Raw genomic sequence first — 24,335 nt, forward strand, 5'->3', positions numbered from 1 at the left:
GCAAGTGCGCACAATGATTGATTTCTGAAAACAAACATGGACCTATGAAGAGGTCCTCTGTCCATAACAATATTCAAAGTCTACATCACTTTTCCATTATTTTTCCAAGGATTTTGACAATTTTGACCATTTCTACTCAATAAAGATAGGTACAAGGAGAACTAGAATTAGCTTGTAGAAGATTTGAATAATTTAAAGGCACAGTTTGTAAGTTTGTCCACTAGAGGTCGCTTATTCAAAACAAAGTGTGGCTTGATGACGGCGTAAATGACCATGGGATCATGGGAGTTGTAGTCTTGACTCTTCACCTCCACAGCCGATGGAAAGGAATCCGACGGACTCGGGCAGAAATCATGTTCATGAATGAGTGAATGTATTAAAGTTTTATTAGCGTTACGGTGGTATGAAGCAGGACGCGCGAGAGCCCTTGAGAGCGAATGCTAATGAGAGAGACCTGCGCCAAACACCGTCTCTGAGCTTTTATTCTGCTTATGCTGCAGTCGCCGCTTCCGCTCTTTTCGTTGTGTGTGTGGGATGTGTGTGTGTATGTGTGCATACTACACACATTTGAGTGTGTTGAGAGTTGTTATAACGTTACTCTGTGTTAGCTCGGCGGCTATTATGAGCTCTAGATCGATATTAGAATATCATATTAATAAACACCGGATGACTTACCTTTGCTAAATGACATGCATTTAATTTGAACATATATTGTATGATGGAGAAAGCTCTCTCTGATTATGGTTAGCCTCTTGATAAAATAGCGTCGACTCTGAGGTAAAAACATTACTCGCGGTGAATCAAGAAAACAAGAGATTCAAACAAAAGATTAAAGTGATAAGCTGGAAAACAATGATCAGTTTTCTGTTGATAAATGATCCAAACAGTTGCTCGTCTGTCTAATTAAACACACACTATATTAAAGCGTCTTTGGTGTTTTCATGGTTTGAAATGATTCAAACCATGACTCGATCAGTCGAGTCTGAAAATGATTTATTGCAATCAGTCATTTATGAGGTTTAATGGTGGGTTAAGTGTTATTTCAAAACTGTTTTACAAAACAGACTTGGGCCGAGTCCAATAACAAACTTGTAGCTAATCAGCAGGTAAGGGGCGTGTCTAATGATGGTGAGAAGAGAGGCTCAGTGCACAACATTATTCAAAACACACAACACACATAACGGACATTAGCTTAGAACTAATATATGCTGGCTTTTGCTTGATTATGCTCGTGTGTCATGTTCACTTGTTTGTCCATTTGTGATCGTATTTTCGTTCACTTCAACGATGATAAAGACCCGTTCATTTCCACACCGTATGGAGCATCTAAATCTCCTCACTGTCTGTTTCAAGCGTCAGTTTCCTCTTTTCATGATCTATATAACACTTATCCAGTCATAATTGTAATATGTCGTTAGCTGGACACTTTAAGGGGAATAAACTGAATTATAATTTTGCATATGTGTAAATATCATTGTAATGAAAGTGTTACCTGCAGGTGTTTCTCCTGAGCTGGCCAGTCTTCTTCACAGAAATTACCTTGAGATCCCAGATCCCCCTCTTTTGCATCCTGTGCCTTCAGATTTTGCTGCGTACACACCATGATTAAAGCGTGACAGACAAGAGAGTAAAGGGAAGTAAATGAAATAATGAAAAATGAAATAAATTATCCTGAGATTCGCCCCGTGAAATATTACGCACGAGAAAGAATCACTTATTCACAGAAATCGGATTAGCAAATAAAATCAATATGATTCATCATGTCTATTGCATTATATGTGTCATCAAAATGAATTCTACAGTCCCAACCTGGTGAATGAGGAGCAGCTGTTTGGCTTCGGTTATATTCTCTGCATTCAGTATCTTTCTGTGCTCCTGTGACTGAAAAACCTCCTCCTTCACCTCCTCTCCAGTCTTTATGTTCCCTTCACTGGCCACTGCAACAGGAAAATCCTGAGAAAACAGTAAAAGCGTTTTACCATGCAAAATATCATCAGGTAATATGTCAAACAGTAACACCACAGATATCTGCACAATAAAATGCTCTTGCAGACGATATGCAAATATGCACATGGAGACTAAGCCACATATTAACATTTTCTTTTGCATATATTTTCTTTCCAAAGTGAACATGGCACATGACATTTGCCAACAGTAGGCCTTGCATTGAAACCAGCGGACGTGAGGAACACTCTTCACCTCGGACAGAGACAGCAGCAGTGCAGAAAACTGTTGTGAGAGTTTATCAAGAGCAGCTCTCTGTGTGTGAAGCTCACTCTCAGGACTTATCTCCTCCAGCACAGCGAGACGAGCTTTGAGCCAGTCAAGAGTCTCGCCCTGAGCCTTCACCGCCCGATGCCGCATCTGCAGAGGGAAGGAGAGAGAGGTCAGCCCAAAGCACATAACAGACAGTGGTCTGCACATACACACACACACACAGACTGTAATATACAGTATGCAGATTAGCATAAGTCACATAGACTTGAGGTGAGCTCACCTGGACAGGGGAGATTTCAGCACCACTTTGCGTTGTCTGCTGGGAGAGAAGCCATCCAGACAGCTCACTGAACCTGGCACACATCACCAAAAACAAAAACTATCAATCAAAAGAAAAAAGCATACAGTTGCCAGACAAAGTATGTGAGCCCTTGCAGAATCTGTGAAAATATGAATCATTTTAACAAAATAAGAGAGATCATTCAAAATGCATGTTATTTTTTTATTTAGTATTGTCCTAAATAAGATATTTTACAAAAAAGATGTTCACATGCAGTCCACAAGACAAAACAAAAGCTGAATTAATTAAAAATGTCCCCGTTTAAAAGTTTATGAACCCTTGATTCTTAATCTTGTGTGTTGTTCCCTGATTATCCACGGCTGTGTGTGTGTGTCGTCCAACGTTCTTCAGAAAAATCATTAAATTCTTCAGTTTTCCAGCATCTTCTGCAAATTTGAACCTTTCCAGCAGTGATTAGAAAGCGATCTGAGGACGAGATTGAGATCTGAGGACGATTGAGGGACTCAAACACACTATTAAAAAAGGTTAAAACATTCACTGATGCGCCAGAAGGAAAAGTAACGCATTAAGAAACGGGGTGGAAACTTTAGAACTGTATGAAGATGTCCAAATTTTTCTTAATTTGATTAAATATATATTTTTTTAATTTAGTACTGCCCTTCAGAAGCAACAGAAGACAATTTACTTAGATCTTCAAAATTAATAAGTTTTCATCCCTGACTCTTAATGCGTCGTGTTTCCTTCTGGAGCTTCAGTGAATGCTTCTTCATGTCTTAACCAGAAGCTAATTTGCGCTGCTCTTGGTAGATTGCGTTGGTCATTATGGAAATGATCCGGCTGCATCTGTGTTCTTTAATTTGGGTGTTGTGTGTAGATTACGTGCAGAAATCTGGCCCTACGTTTCTTAAAACAGTTTGTACTAATGTCAAAATTAAACATTTCATTTTTAAGTCAATTTTAAATCATTGTTTTAATAATCGTTTGTCGTGGTTTAAATAAGTACACTTATTTTAATGTGTTGAGTACATGTAATATACTTTACTATAATTTTAAATGTAGTGTTATTCAATTTTTTTTAAATATATATTTTTTAATTAATATATTTTAAATGCACTTAATTGCAACTTCATTATTACAAAAGTGTAATGACAAACATTTAAATAAATGTTTCAATAGAAATTACAGTATTTTTTAAAAATATATTTATTTTACAATAATTGCTTATTAGTACATTCGGATATACATTGAACAATATTTTGACATTATAAGTAATTATGAAATAAATATTACAAATAAAATATGCTTAAGTCCTACTTAAATAGGTCAAAAAGGGTCAAATATATTTCATATCAATTCTAATTATAATACATTTTAATTTAAATGCCTTTAAAGTTTCACAAAACTTTGCATTCCGTTTGCATTTAAATTTTAAAGGTTTTAAAGTATATTATTTATGTGATAAGTTCTCTTTTCAAAATGATGCTAAAGTGTACTGCTTTTCCACACGGTGTGTTTTGGATGTTGATGTGCTGTGTCCCTACCGGGCTTCTTAACTGCCGGTAGCTTTGCTTAACTAACTTGTAGCCTTTTCAGAAAGACTTGTCCGATCAACAAGCCTCACCGGATTTCAGAGTTCAGAGTTTAGGGAGAAATCTGTTGAAAATCACAGCATGCACAGAATTTGTCCTGTAATGCGTCTCAGTATTTATATCTCACCTGGCATGCCACTCTCTCCATTTATCCGGGTGCTGTTGCAGTCTCAAGTGCGTTCGCTCTATTAAACCCCTGACCTCTGAAAGATGGTCTCTGGTTTCCTCCAGTGTTTGATAGCCTATGTCATTTTCTGGAAGATCCGGACAGAGATGCTCCATCGTCTTTAGTCTCTTCTCACACGCAGAAAGTGGGTTTTTCTGTCTGAAAAAGGCCTGTAAAGATACAAAAATGAATGAAATAAATAACTCTCAGGTTATGAAATGTCACCTGCATGACCTTTCTTTATCTGCTCTATCTCACCCTGTGTTCTTTGATCATTCTTTCACTGCCGGCTGTGAGCAGGGCTTTGTCCTCCCTTTTCAGCTCCATCCTACACTCCTGTAGCGTGGTCATCACCAAACGCCTCTGCGTTTCCACCCGGAGCCTGAGCAGATGGGATGGAGCCTCGGCTTGAATTTCCTGAGAGGAAGAAAAAATGTATCGTGATGAATCCTTTAGGGGTAACTTGTCAAAATGTTATCCATTTTTGAACTTCCAACTGACCTTCCATTGCTTGTGCAGTCTTCTGACCGTCTCTCGCAGACTCTGTTGATCTTCCTCTGAGATGATATCTGTGAGGTCATCACACGCCTTTAAATAAGCACTTAAAATGTGCTGGTCGAGTCGGCCAAAGAACTCCTGAGCAAATAATTACACGCTTAATTAGAAGAACAGGACAAGATAAGACCGTTTGAAGGGTTCCCCGATTAAGACATCACTGACGTACATTATGTTTGCGGAACAGCTCATCTGGGTCTCCCCTTTCCTTTAGACAGGCCTGGCCCACACGCAGCGCCTTCTCCAGGTCGGCACGAGACTCCTCAAACCTCTGCATGAGGTTGGCGTTAGTCTCTGCCACCTGCCTCCACTCCACAGCCTCCTGCATCAAAGCCTGATCACAGCACAACACAGTTACTGATGGACAAATACAAACCATAGCTCTTTATGGAATAGCTGTTTTTTCCTTTGTGGAACAAAAGCAAGAGTTAGAGAAGAGGTGAAGATTTTCAACTGACTTGAATTTTGTATTGTTTCAGAAGACTTGAATTACAGCACAGGACTACTGGACTACTTTTATGATGCTTATATTTTAAAGTCAGGGTTCATTTGTGTTGTCGTAAGGGGGGGAAATTATGGGAAGATTCTTTAAAGAATTCAGTTTGTGAATTACAACTAATAACGATTTTTCTTTTTTCTTATTTTGGATAAATTATCTGATGAAAAAAAATGTAAAAAGTGCAATTTGCAGGTGTCAAAGCAGGCGTTATTTGTTAGATTATTTCAGAAAAAAATACATAATACCAGTCAAGTGTCTGTTGAAAAGGGTCTGTAAGATTGTATCATGTTTTTTATACCTTATGCACACTTATGCATTTACCTAATAGCTGGGGAATGGCAACTGAGGAGGGACACCTTGCTGTTTGAAGGCACTGGGGGAAGGACAATATCACTGGCTCCATGGCCAGTCTTTAAGGTCTTTGGGCGATACGATCAACACAGCTATTCAAGATAGCAAGTATCAGCACAACACCAAGCAGTACATGCCCTTCATCAGGGCTGGGGAGAAGGCATCTCATCAGTCTAGCTCAGCCATGGCACGGGACTGACAGCTCCATGTCAATCTAAGGCAGCTCAAATTCCCAGAAAACATTGCTACCACTCCACTCCGCTCAGAGAAGGCATTAACATCGGAGTCGACACACCAAGTGGTCTTGCTAGAGCTGACTGTCCCCTGGGACAGGAATGAGGAAGCCATTGAGCACAAGAAGGATAAATATGCAGACCTCATCACAGAGCCTGAGCCTGGGAGAGTCAGGGCTTGGATGGCAAATCACTGCATCAAACTCTTAAACTCCTTGGTGTTAAAGGACTGCAGCGCAGACGAGCCATCACGAACATACTGGTGGCCGCTGAAAAGGCCTTACGATGGCCGTGGATCCAATGGGGGATCTGTGGTTTAGTGCAACCACCCCTGTCTGGGTTGCCCGGGAGAGGGTTTATGATGATTAAAGACCCGAAACACCCAGGATTTATCACTGATTACGTGTCCAAGTAGCATCAGAAGATGTGTCTATACCAGGGATGGGCAACTTCAGTCCTGGAGGGCCCCTGTCCTGCAGAGTTTAGCTCCAACTCTAATCAAACACATCTGATCCAGCTAATCAATCTTTTAGGATTTCTAGAAATCTACAAGTGGGTGAGTTTTTTGATTAGGGTTGGAGCTAAACTCTGCAGGACAGTGGCCCTCCAGGACCGAAGTTGCCCATCCCTGGTCTAAACCATTGTCACTTTTAAACAACTTTCTGAATAAAATCTTAATTTCCTTTAAAAGAAAACAGTATTCACGTCGCTTCATAGCATTAAGGTTGAACCACTGGAGTCACATGGACTATTTTAACGATGTCTTTACTACCTTTCTGGGCCTTGAAAGTGGTAATTAAATAGCTGTTTACGGAGGGGTCAGAAAGCTCTCGGATTTCATCAAAAATATCTTAAATTGTGTTCTGAAGATGAACAAACGACTTACAGGTTTGGAAAGACATGAGGGTGAGGAATTAATGACAGAATTTGAATATTGGGTAAACAAACCCTTTAAATTAAAAACATTTGAATGGCAGTTTATGAATGTTTTTTTGCAGAGCTGTGATCTAGTCTGACCTGCGCTGTGGTCTGAATCTCCGTCACTCTGTTCTGCAGAAGAGACATGTCAAAATGGTGTAGGGATTTGGCGCTGCACAGCGCCCTCTGTAGAGACAGGTAACTGCGCTCCATAGCACAAACACAACGCTTACAGGTCTGCTGCTGAGTCTGTAGCTCCTGCAGAAGAAACATTCGCACATCATTACTGTATTCTTCACGGTCTGATAATCTTTTTCTCCCAGCGGTCTGTCCTGACCTGACACATTTCCTGGTTGTGCTGTTGGGTGATGATGTGTCCAGCGTGCTCCGCTGTCTGGTAAAAAGCTGAGATTTGTCTCTCTAGCTCCTCTAATAAAGGAAATAGAGCCTGGCACTCCCTCAAAATTAAAGGACACTTTTCTTTCAGCTGTAAGGATACAATTAAATTTGTTTTGTGTTTAACAATTAAACACACACACACACACACACACACACACACACACACACACACACACACACACACACATATATCAATATCATTCCAAACTTATCTGGTCTTTTTTTATTTGCAAAGAACACAGAAACAGTTATTTTACAATGTAAGTGAATGGCGATCAGAGGCTGTCAAGCTCCAAATACTTGTCATGTTACTTGTCATGTTTAATAATGCCTTTGCAGTAAGAAAGCCTGTGGTTACCATTTATGTTTTATTTTTCAGATAGAAATTATATAATGAATGATATAATACAAACCTGGTGGAGCTGTGCTTCAGTTGTTGTTAAAGTAGAAAGTGCTTTAGTTCCACCACCATGAACAGAGTCTTTGGCCAGAAGCTGGACAGCCACCTTATATTGTGCTTCCACAGCAGGCAGCCTGTGCTTGATGTCCTGCAATATGTGTGTGTGAAATATATCAGAAGGCATACAGGGGGAAAAAAGTGCCCCTATTATGTTTTTTCTTATCTTCCCTTTCTTGCAGTGTGTAATATCACTGTTTGTGAATGTAAATGTTCTGTAAAGTTGTAATGTCAAAAGTGCACAATAAATAAAGTTATCATCTCCAAAAAGACAGAATCGACTCTGAACCGCATAAATGAGTCGTTTGTATTTTGAATCTCGCTGCGTTACGGCTCTACATCACTAGATAAGGCATCTGCATAATGTCCGACTTTGTTGTTCGCCGTCCACCCGTGAACAACTTGACTCTCAAACATAATTTTACTGACGACTGCTCCTCAAATCTCACTAAACTCTTGTTCTTGAGAGACGGATCAGTACCAGTTTATCTGGACCAGCTCCTCAGAATCACAACCTGTAAATATGAATAATTATTGATGTGTATATTTTCTACCGGGTGTTCAAAATGCGTAGTTTTGTGTTTTATATTGTGTAAGTTTCCGGCTAACTCGCGTTATTACTGTCTTACTGAAATACTTCTGCTCATCAGCTGTGGGCCACTATTACCTCAAACTGAGTCTATTAAAGCAGATCGTCTGTCGTTATTACTACTGTGAGGAAAGAGAAAGGATGGAGTGAGATTTGTTTTCCATCAGTCATTGACGTCAGTGCTGGGCTCACGTATGCGCTGTTATTGAATCAGTTCCCGCATGTGCACCAATAAATGAGAAATACACACATGGGTTTGTTGATGGACAGACACTTGTTAATGCTGATGGTGAGGAATTACAGCTCAACATCCCATAATGAACCTCAAAATGAGTAGTGAATCACTGAGAAACTCCTGCTCAAGTCGTCCTTGTGATGGAGGTTCAGGTTGAATAACTAGTTCTTCAATGTTTCATCATCGGACTCGCGCTCGGATTGATGTGGTCAAATCGACGTCATCCTTTACAGTGTGTCCAATCCCTGAGCTTTAGGAAGCCTCTGGAGCTGAAGTTCAGTTATGGTGATGGACGTTTAGCTTACGAAACACGAGCTGTACACGACAGACCAATCACAACAGACTGGGCCGTCTGGCCAATCAGAGTAGAGTATCTCACAGAAAGGCGGGATTTAGAGAGACTGATTCATTCATAGAGTCGTTTGAGAATCATTGAACAATGAGGTGATGTGCAATGCATATAATGAGAAAATTAAAATGTTTTTTGACCTTTGATGCATGTAAAACTGTTGTAGGAGCCTTTAAAATAGCATAATTGGGGCACTTTAACGAACACACTCCAAATACAGCAAATGTTTAACCCTTTTTACCTCAACATCCTGCATAAAAACTTTGACATCCAACAAAGACACCTGAAGTGGTGAGGTAAGTTTGGTAATGGAAGTGTCCAGAAACTGTTGTATGTCTGCGCTGACATCCTGGTGCGTCCTTACATGAGTCTCAGGAAGACGAGCGTACTGTAAAAAGAGAAAAACAGACTTTATTATTAAAGGAATGAACTCCCCATGACTTTCTTTCTTCCATGAAACACAAAATTGTGACATTATGCTAAACTTGTTTCATGAGAGAAACTGTCCAAATACCCACACTTGAGGTCTTGGCCACTTGAGAGTGTGTACTCGAAAGTATACATAATGGCTTTAAGTAAAGTGTTACCAAAAGTTGTATACACATTTGCAGTCTTCACGCCTACTTGAACACTTGGGCCAAATACAGTATATATGTCATGTAAGTACACAAGTGGTCAAGTGCGAAGATAGAAAGTGTGGGTATTTGGACAGGACAAGAATTTATATTTTTGGGTGAACTACCCCTTTAAACTGACCAGCCAAAAATGAAATTCTGTCACTAATTACTCCCCCTCACGTCATGTCATGTCAAATGTCATTTGGAACAACATGAGGGTGAGTAATTAGTGAAAGAATTTCATTTTTGTCATTAATATTTTGGGACGAAAAACTACGATTTTATTCACAATTGTCTTCTCTTCCGGGTTTGTTTTCAATCCTCAAACAAAGATTAGAACGGCTATGAATCAGCGTACTGATTCAAGATCTGAATTCTGAATCGATACGCTGTTTCATAACCCTTCGAATCTTTGTTTGAGGATTGAAAACAAACCTGGAAAAGACAATGCTGAATAAAGTCGTAGTTTTTGTTATTTTGTGACCAAAATGTATTTTTGATGCTTCAAGAGATTCTACCTAACCCACAGATGTGGACTACTTTGATGATATTTTTATCATCTTTCTGGTCTTTCTGGAAAGGGATGGTATACTGTACATACATTTTCAAAGGAGGAACAGAAAGCTCTCGGACTAAATCTAAAATATCTTAAACTGTGTGTGAAGATGAACAGAAGTCTTACGGGTGTGTAACGACATTAGGGTAAGCCATTAATGACATACATTTCATTTTTGGGTGAACTATCCCTTAAGATGTGAGAGTTTGCTTACCTGTTTGACCTTCAGAAACAGCTCCCTCCATCTTCCATTGAGGAGCAGAAGCTGATGCTTTACATCACGTGTCACTGTTTCATCACAGGTCTCAATCAGAAAGTTCCCGGCGTCGTTCATAGCAGCGTGCTGCTCCATCCAGTGCGGAAGGTTACGAAAAAACTCCTGGAAAAACAACAGAGAATAAGAATGTATTATAAACATAACCCTACTAGTTACTGTTAGAGACATGGCAATGTGTGTGTGGTGGTCTCACCCGTTTGGTGTTCTCAGGTTGTCTGAGAGCCCCCAGAGCGTCCTCCAGCCAGGCCTGCAGTGAGGCCACGCAGCTGTTGTACCTCAGCCAGTTACACTGCACCTCCTCCAGCATGGACCTCACACTCCGCACCTCCACCGACAGACTCCTCCACTGATCACACACCTCTCGCAGCAACAGCTTCACTCCTCCCTCAGCTGAAACGTCAAAACATCAACAAACAGATTCATGAGCGTACTAATACATCTAACACTGATACTAGTATTGTGTTGATTTTAAAGGGTTACTTCAGCGATTAGCATATGGCTTTGTATCAGTAGAAACCCTGGAGTATATTCAAATGATTGTGCTTTCCCCCCTCATATCCCCTGAGACAAGAGATTTATGCATTTTATTTCTGGAAAAATTACTCCTATTACGCAAATTGACGATATTTGCATTATAGGAGGAATGTTTGGCCAAAGGCTAAAAACTACAGCCAGCAGAGGGAGCCATTTCCGCATGTTTTGAACCCGCGCATGGGGGATGGAGATCACACTCAGAGCTCAGCTCGCAGCTACAGGCACTCATTTAAACGGCGCTATGGTGAGCAATGGAAGTCTTTTAACTTCTCAAATTAATTCCTATGCCGCGAGTGTAGTCGCGATTACCTCCGCTCTCATCACGAGAGCTCATCAGCTCATTTATCTCACTCCTGCAGTTAGTGCTCAGTGCTGTGAGACTCGCGCAGCAACTCACTCATTATATTGAACAGACACGATCAGTTTTTAATTGTAGTGTCTGTTCTCCAACTCAGTCACAGTAATCCAGTAGGTGGCTTTGGGAGTGTGCCTCACAGGGCAGTGAAGCATTCTGGGAATTGTAGTCTTTCATCCCCATGAGACAAAAATACATTTTCTGTCTTTTCTCAGTCTAGAAGGCACCAAATTCAAAAATATTTTCACTTTTCTACTACATTGATGACCCAGTTTAAATACAGATTCATCTTCCCAGCGCTGAAGTACCCCATAAACTTAATTCTTAATTGCTCTATTTTATTTTATTCCCTCCCTTTGTAGCACTGAGATTTTCAGTGCTTTATAAATAAAATGATTTGTTTAGTTTTTTAGTATTAGTACAATAATACTAATGAATAAAGGTTACACTTTACTTTTTTGAGGTGTTAATGTTACAGTGTAAATATATAAGTACTGAGTAATATTGATTAACAACATGTACTTACTATAGGGTTTGGTTGAGGGTTAGTTGCATGTAATTATGCATCATTTACTGTTATTACTATGATAAGTACATGTAACATAACAAAGACACTGTAAAATAAAGTGTTACCAAAATAAATAATAATAAATCCTTGACATCAAAAATGATCCTTCCCTAGTAAAAGTTGCTAAACGTATTTATTTCACTTTTTTAATAATATTGCTCTTATATCATAACCATACGATTTTATGGTTAGCTGAATATTATTTGTGCATTTATTATTCTTTTCCCCCTTCTATAACACAGTGTTATTTTAGTATTATTACAATACTATTATAGTATTTAATAATATTTTGAATCAGCTTTCATTTTTATATTTTCAGTCTTAATTTAAATGTAATGTTGTTTTAGCCATTTTCTTATGTTTTGTCATTACAATTCTGCCTAGCTTCAAATGATTTATTTCAGTTTTAGTACTACAAGATTATTTAAAAAAAATGTTTTAATAGTTTCAGTTAACAATAACACACACACACACACACACACACACACACACACACACACACACACACACAAATATAATATAATATAATATAATATAATATAATATAATATAATATAATATAATATAATATAATATAATATAATATAACTATATCTCAACAACACTTTCAGAAAATACCAGTGACCCATTTTTGAGTTGTAACCTACCAGTTGAGTAGCGCTGCAATAAACCACCATGATAACGTGATTGGCTTCTGGAAGACCTACTTTGTGATCTTCCAATCACACTTCAGATATATATCACAAAGACCACCCCCTGTGCTGAGGTTGCCTGAGGCATGGGCAGAGCAACATGTTGGCAGTCTATTGCCCAGAGAAACCCAATTAGAATACAGTATCTGCACTAATGGACTGGAATTCCCTTTTGAGCTCTGTGCCTGGGAAAACCTCATTTACCAGTGGCCCGAGGAGAGAGGAATGAGCGCAGAAAGAGAAACCAAACGGAAAAAAGCAAGAATGAAACACAGAGAGAGACAGACACAGCAGGAAGATGCTACAGGCACAGACTGATTGACTTCTGAGTCCACGAGGATTAAACTCACTGAGGGTGAAACAAGGTGAGCTGCTATCAGTCTGCCCTCTGGACACCAACATGCTGAAATCTGAAGGATTTGCTTTGAAAAAAACTGCCTTTATCTGCCCGGCCATGATATGATTTGATTCACTCAAGGCCGCAAAGAATTTATAGGGCCCGGGATCAAAAATCTCAAAATCGTACAGTGAAACACAAAGATGAAAACCACTGCTAGAAACTTATCAAACTATCATTTAGGCATAAAACACCACATTACTGAGAACATGAAGTATACCTGAGCTGTCTGCTTTAATGTAGAGCTCGGAGGCTTGTATCAGAGCCTGGTGGATGGATTCATACTTCTCAAAGAACTGCTGTCCCTCCACAAACGCCTGGTGGAGATGCAGAGAATCAACACAAGGAAAGATCACATGACTATGCATGACCATGGTTTCAACAAATGGTTTGTAAACATACACCATAGCTTTGTAGCAGAAGCTCCATTGACTCCAGTTGGCCGTATTTAATGATCCAGGACTTCAGCTTGGACTCAGCGAGTGTCAAAAACGCCAGCATACCATATTTCGTTTCCCAGAATTCCAGTTTGCTCAAGTGAATGTGTGAAGAGGTAGATATGTAGTTTAATCTGAAAGCAGTTCAATAAAAACAGGTTATAATATAATATAATATAATATAATATAATATAATATAATATAATATAATATAATATAATATAATATAATATAATATAATATAATTAAAATAATATAATATAATTAATATAATATAATATAATATAATATAATATCATATAATATAATATAATATAATATAATATAATATAATATAATATAATATAATATAATATAATATAATATAATATAATATAATATAATATAATATAGCTAAGCTTTATTTCTTTTATCTTAATTAATATTGATATCTTATGACCATAAGATTTTATGATTAGCTGCATATTCTTTGTGCATATATTGTTTCCCTCTAATAGTATAGTGTTATTTTAGTAATATTAATATACTATTATAGTATTTATTAATATTTTGAATCAGCTTTAATTTTTATATTGTCGGTTTTAGCTTTAGTAATTTTCTTACGCATTTTGTCATTTTTATTATTTTTGTTAATTCAATTTTAGTCATATCAGTACCAGTTAGTCGCCAGAGCAAAATTTCTAATAACATTTCTAAGTAAAAAATGTTCATGTAATATTTCTTTATCATTTTATTTCAACTTTTTTAATGAAAACTATTTTAATATAATATAATTTATAATAATATAAAAAGTTTTATTTATAGCCATTGCAAATTGAAATGTTAATTGAATTATAAATTATAAATTGCATCTCTTCGTTAATCTTCGAGGTCATCTGTCATGATTTTACCTCTCTGCCATGTCTTGCAGTTGTTCCATGGGAATGGGGACGTCATTAACACATCTGTCTCTGTGGATTAACTGCAAGGTCTGCTTGTGTCTTTCAAGAAGCCTGAAGATCTCCTGCAAACCCGAACAGGAACACGTAAGATCCAGAGAAAGTCAAGATTTCGGCTGTTACTCATTATTAGATTCTCATTCACCCATTCAATCAATCAATCAATCAACTTTATTTATAAAGCGCTTTTACAATGACGATTGTTTCAAAGCAGCTTCACAGTGCTAAACAGGACAATATTGAAACAAAATTTGATTTGGCAGTAAACAGCCAACGTAGATTTCTCATGCCGTTTTACCCGGTCGTGTAGCCTCTTTTTGTGAATGGCTTTTGCAGTGTCGTCGTGGGTTTGCTGAGGGACCAGCTCCTCTCGTAGGATCTTCTCTGCCTGATGTAAATAAACACCAACTTCACCCAGAGGATGTGGCAAACCACTATCCAGCTGTAGATGCCAATCCAAAAGCTGCAGGCAAGAAAAAGAGCTGCGTGAATTTGCATACTTCCTACTACAGTATATCATTAGTATATATTATATCATATCATATAATATATCTACTGTGAATGTCCTCAAATGGACTAGAGTTAGGGTATGGATTATGTATTGTAATGAAAATCTTTGGTGTATCTGACCCTTGCAGACAGTCTCTCCCAGGCCTGTTTGACCAGAGCCTGATCTGCAGTCAGCTTCCCGTCCTTCTGACTGGACTGAACACACGTCTCCACTTGTCTTCTCTGCACCTCAAACTGTACACGATAACGCTTGAAGGTCTGAGGGAAAGAGAGAACGAGTGAGGGAATGAATGAACGAGAGAACTACAGGAAATTAAATGATTAAAATTCTGAATATTCAAATGACGCCCAATGTAATGCTAATAGGAGAGAGACAGCGAGATAACACAACCTGTCCAAAAAAATGACAAAGCAAGAGAAAGAGAGAAAGAGACACATGCCAAAAGCGGAGAAAGAATTTAAACAGCCAAATTGCACATGCATGTATTCATGCAATAATGGGCTCCAATTTTCCACTTTCTCTCTACCCGTGCGGTCCGCTCTGACTCTGAATATGGAGCATGTCCGTGGGCGCCACAGACGTCGCTTCACTGGTGTGTGTAGTGCCGTGATTATGAAAGCGACGAGAGCTCTCAGCTCTAATGTATATTAGCGTGGTCTGTATGCGTACGTGGGTGTTTTGTCTGGGATCTACTATATTTTTCACCATTTTTCTTACACAGAATAATGATTGATCGAAAACACTGCAGTAATATTGTGAAATATTATTAGAATTTAAAATAACTGCTTTCTATTGGAATATATTTTAAAATGTCATTTATTCCTGTGATTTTAAAGCTGAATTTTCAGCATCATTACTCCAGTCTTCAGTGTCACACAGACCGTAACCACCATAGACACTGAGGGGGACAAGCCTCCTCCAATAATTAGAAATGGCCAATTTTTTAAAATTCTTGTACTGCACTTCATTACGCAGCGCTCTGTATGTTGTTGTAAGGATGAAAAAGAGGTTTAAAAGTAAAATTTTTAGACTGGTCTGCCCAGCGGTCTAACAGCGCTGGTCAATGTCAAAATAATTGAGATGGCCAATCAGATCAAAGTAGGCGGAGTTTACCAGTCACATAAGCAGAGCGCAAATTTAATGTTGAAAGAAAGTGAGGTAAGCGAAACATTTAAAGGGTTAGTTCACCCAAAAATGAAATTGATGTCATTAATGACTCACCCTAATGTCGTTCCTCATCCGTAAGACCTCCGTTCATCTTCAGAACACAGTTTAAGATATTTTATGTTTTAGTCCCAGAGCATATGCAGTCTATGCACACTATACTGTCCATGTCCAGAAAGGGAATAAAAACATCATCAAAGTAGCCCATATGAGACATCAGTGGGTTGATTAGAGTCTCTTGAAGCATCGAAAATACATTTTGGTCCAAAAATATCAAAAACTACGATTTTATTCAGCATTGTCTTCTCCTCCATGTGTCTCCAAAAAGAATCAAACGGTTAATGAATCAGTGAATCGATCAAAGATTCGGGTCGCCAATGTCACGTGATTTCAGCAGTTCTGAAGCGGCAAACTACCAAACTGCTGAAATTATGTGACATTGGCGACCCGAATCTTTGATTGATTCACTGATTCATTGACCGTTTGATTCTTTTTGGAGACACATGGAGAAGACAATGCTGAATAAAATCGTAGTTTTTGATATTTTTGGACCAAAATGTATTTTCGATGCTTCAAGAGACTCTAATTAACCCACTGATGTCTCATATGGACTACTTTGATGATGTTTTTATTAGCTTTCTGGACATGGACAGTATAGTGTGCATAGACTGCATATGCTCTGGGACTAAAACATAAAATATCTTAAACTGTGTGTGAAGATGAACGGAGGTCTTACGGGTGTGGAACGACATTAGGGTGAGTCATTAATGACATCAATTTCATTTTTGGGTGAACTAACCCTTTAATACATGTGAACTGTTTTGTGACTGACAGTAACATCCAGTGATGCTTTTTTTTTTCAAATAACGTGGTTTTGAATTTAAAATATGCATTTATGTGTGAAGAGTGAAAAAACGTTTCACGTTTTTCGCCATTTTAGGCATACAAATAAAAGTACATATATTTTAGGGCAAATTAATACAACAGAAATTAATAAATGTATTACTTATAAATAATACAATGAATGAATTTCATTGTTGTACAAAAAATACAAATTATGAATTTCGTTCCCTGTTGTTTCTATAGGATTTATAAAAAAATATGATAAATTTAAAGCATCAACAGTCACATAAAGCTGTGGATCTCGATTGCTCAAGTACTCGTATCTTTTAAAAAAACGGCTACCAGGTTTTTTTCAAGCATGTACCAAATATGCTAGACAAAAAAACATCCAGAGAGAGAGAAAAAAAGGAAGCTATTGGCTTTATTATGATGGCTGTTCAAAAGCATTAATCACTGACTGAATGAATCTGACTCATTTCATAAAAGTCATTTGTGACCATTTTAGTCACTGTCTGGAGCTCTGTAAGAATTCTGGATTTGATGTTATTTAGTTTTCAGCTGTTGATTTCATTATTTATGAATGAAAACAGTTCTATTAAGTTACAAAAATACAAAAAATAGTAGCATTTTCACTAGCAGTTGAGACTTTGGGACCCCACTGTATATCAGTTTTACTTCAACCAGCAGCCGCACTGCTTTCTGGACATTAGCATCAACAGTGGCCATTTAAAAACCGATATTACTTCACACTATATAGAGCCGCGTTTCCTCTGAAATTACCTGAAAAAATTAGTCCCAGGAACTTTTTTCTCTCAGACATTTCTCCCATCGTTTATATCATGGTCTAAATTACCTTGAAGATTATGCAAATTAGCCTGGTGACGTAGGCCTGTGCGCAACATTCCAATTCCCGCTGGAATTCGTCCTCCTCATATAAGCTTAATAAAGCCTGAACCTCGTTGTTGGTCGATCTGTCGTATTTTTTAATCTCCATTGTTAATTCGAATAAGCAAATAACTCTTACTGCACGCACCACAACAGACTTTTAAAAATGGTGGTTGAAAAAAAATGCTGAGTGAACTCAACCAATCTGCATGTTCAGCACCCAAGTCCCACCCCCAAAAGTTCCTGAACTTTCTGAGGGGGAAATCTTTACCCGAAACTTCATTTAGCGCCTGCAGTCGAAAACAAGTATGAACGTCCTGAAACACGTCCTGAAAAGTGAAGCCAAAGCGTCTCGATGGCCCCAAGGAGGCCGGCCCCAGTATGGGTCATAAACCGCCCCTCCATGTATTTTAATGGACACGAGACAAACTAATCAATCAAATTACACTTCAAAAAAATTTTTCCCAAAGATGTTTGTCATTTGATGCTGTTTTTATCATACTGATTTAAGTTCAAGTGTTCGTACTTTAAAATAAGTTTTGCTTTAGTATGTTATTTGATGCTATAAAAACAGGGGTGTGACGTCATGATTGACAGCTTCTCTGAGTGAAGTTGTCACTGAGGCACCAATGGACTTTTTGGGGATTTTTGGGAGGAGATTTGAGTTTTATCTTTAATTTCTACATTTCCATAATTGAATATTTCACACCGACTTAATGAATTGTTCTGCAGTAAACTGCAGTAACACTGCGAGAGTGTGGACGGGGTTTTGATATCGCGGCTCTACTTCCTGCTCACTACTGCGCAGACTGGGTCTCAAATCTGCGCAAGATGACAACACCATATTCAGTTATTGGTCGGCTTTACTTTTCTACAATAGAAGATAGTGAAGGGGCGTCATCCATCTTTTTTTTCAGTCTATGGTCCAAACACACAGAGTACCACCCCAAAGTCTCTAGTTTCTGGGGTGGAAACGTGGCTTTAGATTCCTAAAGTTTTACTCAGGTATCCAATTTTGATACCTTATGTTGTGAGTGAGACCCTGAGCTCACCTGGTACTGCACACCAAGACTTCCTCCGTCCCTCTGGGCTTGAGCACAGTCTCTCTCCAACTGATCTGCCCACGCTTTCAGCTCCCTCAGTGTCTTACGTTGCTCCCTCTGAGAGGAAAAAAAGAGCGCCGAGTTAGTTAGGATTGTAGAAACAAGACAAAAGGCAAACATTTGCAAAGATTTAAGGCCCTTGGGGAGCTCTATGCTCATCATTTCTCTACCTAAAGTAATTTAATGCAGTTTAAACCCCCGACTCAACACAATTTTGCTGTTCAAACATGCATCACTAATGCCACGTTTATAAATCCAACACAGCCTTTGTGTTCCTGCTGTTTGCAGAGTTCTTCTCTTACATTGTGCAGATCTGCCCCAAACCTCTCCACGGGGGAGCAAGAAATCAGCTCTGCGGGGGAGATACTAATCATTTTACACACATTTACCCTCCCTATTACGAATTAGGAACAAGAGTGAGAAAGTGAGAGCAGTGTTCAGCTAATTCTAATGAAATTAAGCCTATTCTTCCGGCGCTCATCTCACATTTTGGCATCCTCTACGAGGCAATGCCTTTGGGTCATCAAAATGATTATATCATGACCTTGCCAGCGTCTGCCGCATGATCTCCTCCCCACCTCCCACAAACCAATACTGTCACAGGCACGCAATGCCCTGGAAAATTAAAACCTAAAAATGTCTTAGTTTAAATGTATAACAAAGGAACAAAAATGGTTCAAATTACAGTGACTCAGAAACATGAGGGAACTAATGGTTTCTACAAAAGGACCAGATGGTGACAGGATTCATTCACTTCAACTTGATTATGAACCATTATTATACTTTAAAGACTAATCATCAGGCTATCGGTATCAACGCAAAAAATAAAAAAATAAAAAAATAAAGCCAAAGGTTGGTATTGTCATGTTAATGCCAGCCAAAGTTCCAGTTGTAATGCAAATGTAATAGTGAAGGGAGTAAAATTATATGGGACATATTAAAGCCGTACAATGCCCTGGATTATTAAACCTGATCTACACAGTATTGCACCGCTCATGATGAAAAGGAAGGCAAAAAGGATCTCAAACTACATGGCAGAACAGCAGCAGCAGCAGGTGGAAATAGTGGCGGAGCAGTCAAAGCAGGCATAATGTGTTTGATATGAGCAAACGTACCTCTAACATTTCCTCAATGGCTCGAGGAGCAAGATAAAACTTGAGACAAAAAAGGAATGCATGTAAACAACAGGACGTTAGTGGATAAATAGAGAGAGAGAAAATGGTGAGTAGAGAGACATGCCTTCCCAAATAAGACTTTTGATACAGTTTGGTCAGAATAATTGGCACTCTTGGTAAATATGATCAAAGGCAGCTGTAAAAATATATCTGTATTATTTATCCTTTTGATCTTTCATTCAAAAACTGCTCAAAACTCTAACCTTTCATTGAAGTAAAACAACTAAAAGTGGGGGGAAATCTCAAGATAAATGATCTCCAGATCCTTCAGATTCCAGCTCTTCTCTTCAGCTCATCACTCATTTTCTATTGGGTTCAGCTCAGGAACTGGGACGGCCATGGCAGAAGCTTCATTTTGTGCTCAGTCACACATTTTTGTGTTGATTCTGATGTTTGTTTTGGATCATTGTCCTGATGGAAGATCCAACCACGGCCCATTATCAGATTTCTAGCAGAAGCGTCAGGTTTAGATTGTTTTATCTGTTGGTATTTGCTAGAATCCATGATACCATGAATCTGAACAAGATGTCCAGGACCTCCAGCAAAAAAACAGACCCACAACATTAAAGATCCAGCGGTGTGTTTAACCGTGGCCATGGGGGACTTTTGATCCCTGTTTGCACCAAAGCCATCACAGAACCAGGTCTGTCTGAAGCTCCAGTCGTGTCTGAACTGAATATGCTGGAGTTTGTTTCTGGATGAGCGAGGAGGATTTTTCTTCAAACCCTCCCAAACAACATGTGGTGATGTTGGCATTGTTTAATAGATTTTTTATTCTTTCTGAGCCCGAGACTCAACTAATCTCTGCACTTCTCCAGCTGTGATCTCGGAGAGTCTTTGTTCACTCAAACTCTCCTCCTCTCGTGCGTTAGGACGATATAGACACTCGTCCTCTTCCAGGCAGATTCAGAACATCTTTAGTTGATTGAACTTCTCAATTATTGCCCTGATGCTGGAAATGGGGATTTTCAATGCTTTAGCTTTTTTCTTACAGACACTTTCTATTTTGTGAAGCTCAACAATCTTTTGCTGCACAAACTATATTCTGAACTATATGAACTATATTCTGTGGTTTTACTCATTGTGATGATGATTAAGGGAAATAGGCCTTTTGTGTTTTCTCATATTTATATATGAGAAGGTCACGGCTGGACAATTTCATGCCCCTAGTCAGAGATAAATATGAATGGGAATAAACTTAAGATATTTTTTACGCATAAAAATAATTGTGGCCCACATGCTCTGAAGTAAAACATTTATTTTATAATACGTTTTTCGCACACTTTTAATTATTTTACTTAATTACATTTGTGTGTATTTTTTTTAATGAAAGATCAAAATGATAAACAATGCACATTTATTTTCACAGACGGCTTTGATTTTATTGGCCTTCTCACCGGCCTTCCCAAAAAGACCATTAGACAGCTGCAGCTCATACAGAACGCTGCTGCCAGGATTCTGAGCAGAACCAGAAAATATGACCCTATCACACCAGTCCTCAGGTCTTTACACTGGCTTCCAGTTACATCTAGGATCGATTTTAAAGTACTACTATTTGTTTATAAATCTCTCAATGACCTAGGACCTCAATACATCGCAGATATGCTGATTAAATACAAACCCAACAGATCACTCAGATCAGCAGGATCAAGTCAGTTAGAAATACCAAGAGTTCACTCAAAGCAAGGAGAGTCTGCCTTTAGCTATTATGCCAGCCTATTGGAACCAGCTTCCTGAACAGATCAGATTTGCTCCAACAGTAGCCACATTCAAATCCAGACTCAAAACACATCTGTTCAGCTGTGCATTTACTGAATGAGCTCTAAGCCACTGTACGTCCGACTGATTGCACTTTATCTATGCATCATTTTTTAAATTCTTTTTATAACTGTTTTAGTTTACCTGTTCTTTTCTTTGGTTATCATCATTTTATTATTTTTAATTCTCTTTACATTGTATTCTTTTTCTTATGCAGTTTTATCCCTATTTTAATTCCTTTCTATGTAAAGCACTTTGAATTGCCATTGTGTATGAAATGTGCTATATAAATAAACTTGCCTTGCCTATTTACCAGGGATGCCAATAATTCTGACCACAACTGATAATTTAAGAAAAATAATAAAGAGCATAGATATCTGACCATGAGACAGTGAATGGATAGCTGAACTTTGGTTGTTAGATGATAAATATTATACTACTGTACCTCTTCTTGCTGCCGCCCAATCTCTATCACTTGGCGATCTGGGTGATGCTTCAGGAACTGTGCCACATACGTCATGATGGACTTCTCATCTGGCTTCTCCACATCCACATCTAAATCACATTACAGATTTACATTTACAGCCATTTTACAAGTTATTCTGCAGTTAAACCCTGTGTTCGGATGAGGCCCATAATAACTAGCTCTATTCAAATGCTCCCTTTCTTTGCAGAAAGAAGGTTTGCCATCTTCCTTTGTTCACACACTCATTGTGGTTCATTGTTCTGTGGCAAATTTGATTTAATTGATTTTTTTCAGTCACAGTCATTTACTTTTAGCTTTACCTCCTGTCTTCTGTTATTGTGCATCCATGCATTATCATTTAGCTTAACACACCACGAAATTACAGAGTAAAATTTCAAAGATTATCTGCTCAATATGTTCTTTTGGGTATTTTGAGAATCATCTCCACCAGTAATTGCAACTTTTTATATGCAATGCTAGTACACTGGTTTGTCAAGAACAAGAAACATTTCTTATAACGATTCTTTGTTTTAAATACTCTTCCAGACACCGTATGAATCAGTCTTTGAATATCTAATTTTCTGGAGGGTTTTTGTCTGTATATACTGTATCTATTAATATTTTCCATACACTTTTCTATTTTAAAATGTAATTTATACCGGAGATGGCAAAGCTACATTTTCAAACTTCATAAATCATTCTAATATGCTGATTTGCTCAAGAAACATATCTTATTATTATCAATGTTGAAAACAGTTGCGCTGCTTAATATTTTTGTGGAAACCGTGGAGCTTAAATCTTAACAACCTTATTCAAGGTGCAATATCTAAAAAAAAAACAAGTATATAAAGTCGACATTGACTGGCAGAGGCTTCACTGATGGTTCCCTTTACAAAAGATCCATGTTGACGGTGTCCATTGACTCACCGTTTACCATTTGTTCAGTCAGCTTCACCATGGCTAATGGGTCACTAATCGTTTAAATGTCAAACTTGATTTGTCAGACTCGTGTTAGAAAGCACGAGAAAGCTCAGATGGCGTCTAGGAGGTCTAAGGCTTAACCCCTCCATTAAAAATTCATCAATCTTATCCTGTGTGAGTGGCGTGCTGCTAATTAGAATTTAAGCATTTTGGCGCTTAGATCCTCCTGCAACACAATTTGAATGTACACTGTCCAAAAACATTTGTATCCTATATATATATATATATATATACCACCAACTAATAAGGGTTTTTATCAAAAACTAACTCTGCATCAAATCTCTTGTCATAAGTTGGATTGGATACTGATCAAGTGTCCAAAATCTGCAAACTCGCAACACTATATATTGTCTTGAGATTAAAAGCATTTCTATTTTTTCTGTAGGATCGGCATCACCTTCAGGGTCAAGTATTCGTGGGATGCCCAGTTCTCTCTCAGCCAATGAGAAGGCCTTTTCTAGGTTATCCCTGTTAGGTCTCCTCCAAACTTGTTCCATGTTAACCAGATGGGGTCGCAAAGCAAAGATGACAGCATGAAAAGCCACCCCTGTACGCCAGCTGGGGCCAAAATCCTTCACATCGAGACCCAATCTCCTGTAAACACATGCGTGAGTGTGTACATTATGTCGAAACCATGGAAGAATGCAGTCATATATTTACTTAGAGAAACGGGATTACGAGAGAAAAGAACAATGTATTCATTCAGGCCTTGCACAGGCACTATATCAACAAGGCAGTTCTTACTTTGTTGCAGTGGTCTGGACCCATTTGAGCAGGGCTCTCTTGGCCCCGCCCTGAAAAGAAAGGCGGGGCTTGCGTTTGACGGGCGGGCTGCTGGTCTCAGTGCTGTTGGAGCTTTCCACTGATGAGTTGCTGCTAGATTGAGGTTGTAGGGCTGGTAGATGACTGGTCAACTCCTCTATCTGAACAAGAGGTTTGAAAATGTAACTATTTTTAGCTGATTTTGTGCAATTACAGAAACTTTGAATCCTTCCCTCGGGTCTTTTTTTTTCCAAAATGAGTGTTCATCTGAGCGTGCTCACCAAGACCTCAGGACTTTTATCGCACTTGAACCACGAATACATACAAAAAAATTGACTAGATTCGAGGAGATTATGTGATTGTAACAAAAAAAGTAACAAATCCTTGAATGAATGGAATGCGAGGAATGCTTCAGGATACATAGAAAAGCCAAAACAAATACTTGTGGCAAGAGTCAT

The 24,335-nt window shown here is 38.4% G+C and overlaps 1 protein-coding gene across 1 annotated transcript in view; it reads right to left on the reverse strand.

The window, feature by feature from the left end:
• syne1a (spectrin repeat containing, nuclear envelope 1a) overlaps positions 1-24,335 on the reverse strand; it is a 202,090-nt gene that overhangs the window by 158,618 nt on the left and 19,137 nt on the right. The window contains exons 7-30 of the mRNA XM_067416809.1: positions 23,860-24,038; positions 23,513-23,709; positions 22,114-22,223; positions 19,851-19,889; positions 18,685-18,792; positions 14,860-14,997; positions 14,528-14,692; positions 14,182-14,294; positions 13,257-13,425; positions 13,075-13,171; positions 10,502-10,698; positions 10,246-10,410; positions 9,100-9,246; positions 7,642-7,776; positions 7,167-7,316; positions 6,929-7,087; positions 4,998-5,162; positions 4,775-4,909; positions 4,532-4,690; positions 4,235-4,443; positions 2,498-2,570; positions 2,200-2,364; positions 1,810-1,953; positions 1,493-1,588 (exon numbers count right to left, since the gene is read on the reverse strand). Of these exons, the coding sequence (XP_067272910.1) occupies positions 1,493-1,588; positions 1,810-1,953; positions 2,200-2,364; positions 2,498-2,570; positions 4,235-4,443; positions 4,532-4,690; positions 4,775-4,909; positions 4,998-5,162; positions 6,929-7,087; positions 7,167-7,316; positions 7,642-7,776; positions 9,100-9,246; positions 10,246-10,410; positions 10,502-10,698; positions 13,075-13,171; positions 13,257-13,425; positions 14,182-14,294; positions 14,528-14,692; positions 14,860-14,997; positions 18,685-18,792; positions 19,851-19,889; positions 22,114-22,223; positions 23,513-23,709; positions 23,860-24,038 (3,414 nt within the window). The remainder of the gene's footprint in view (positions 1-1,492; positions 1,589-1,809; positions 1,954-2,199; positions 2,365-2,497; positions 2,571-4,234; positions 4,444-4,531; positions 4,691-4,774; positions 4,910-4,997; positions 5,163-6,928; positions 7,088-7,166; positions 7,317-7,641; positions 7,777-9,099; positions 9,247-10,245; positions 10,411-10,501; positions 10,699-13,074; positions 13,172-13,256; positions 13,426-14,181; positions 14,295-14,527; positions 14,693-14,859; positions 14,998-18,684; positions 18,793-19,850; positions 19,890-22,113; positions 22,224-23,512; positions 23,710-23,859; positions 24,039-24,335) is intronic.

The sequence above is a fragment of the Pseudorasbora parva genome, chromosome 15 (assembly GCF_024679245.1).
Source record: "Pseudorasbora parva isolate DD20220531a chromosome 15, ASM2467924v1, whole genome shotgun sequence".
Lineage (NCBI taxonomy): Eukaryota > Metazoa > Chordata > Actinopteri > Cypriniformes > Gobionidae > Pseudorasbora > Pseudorasbora parva.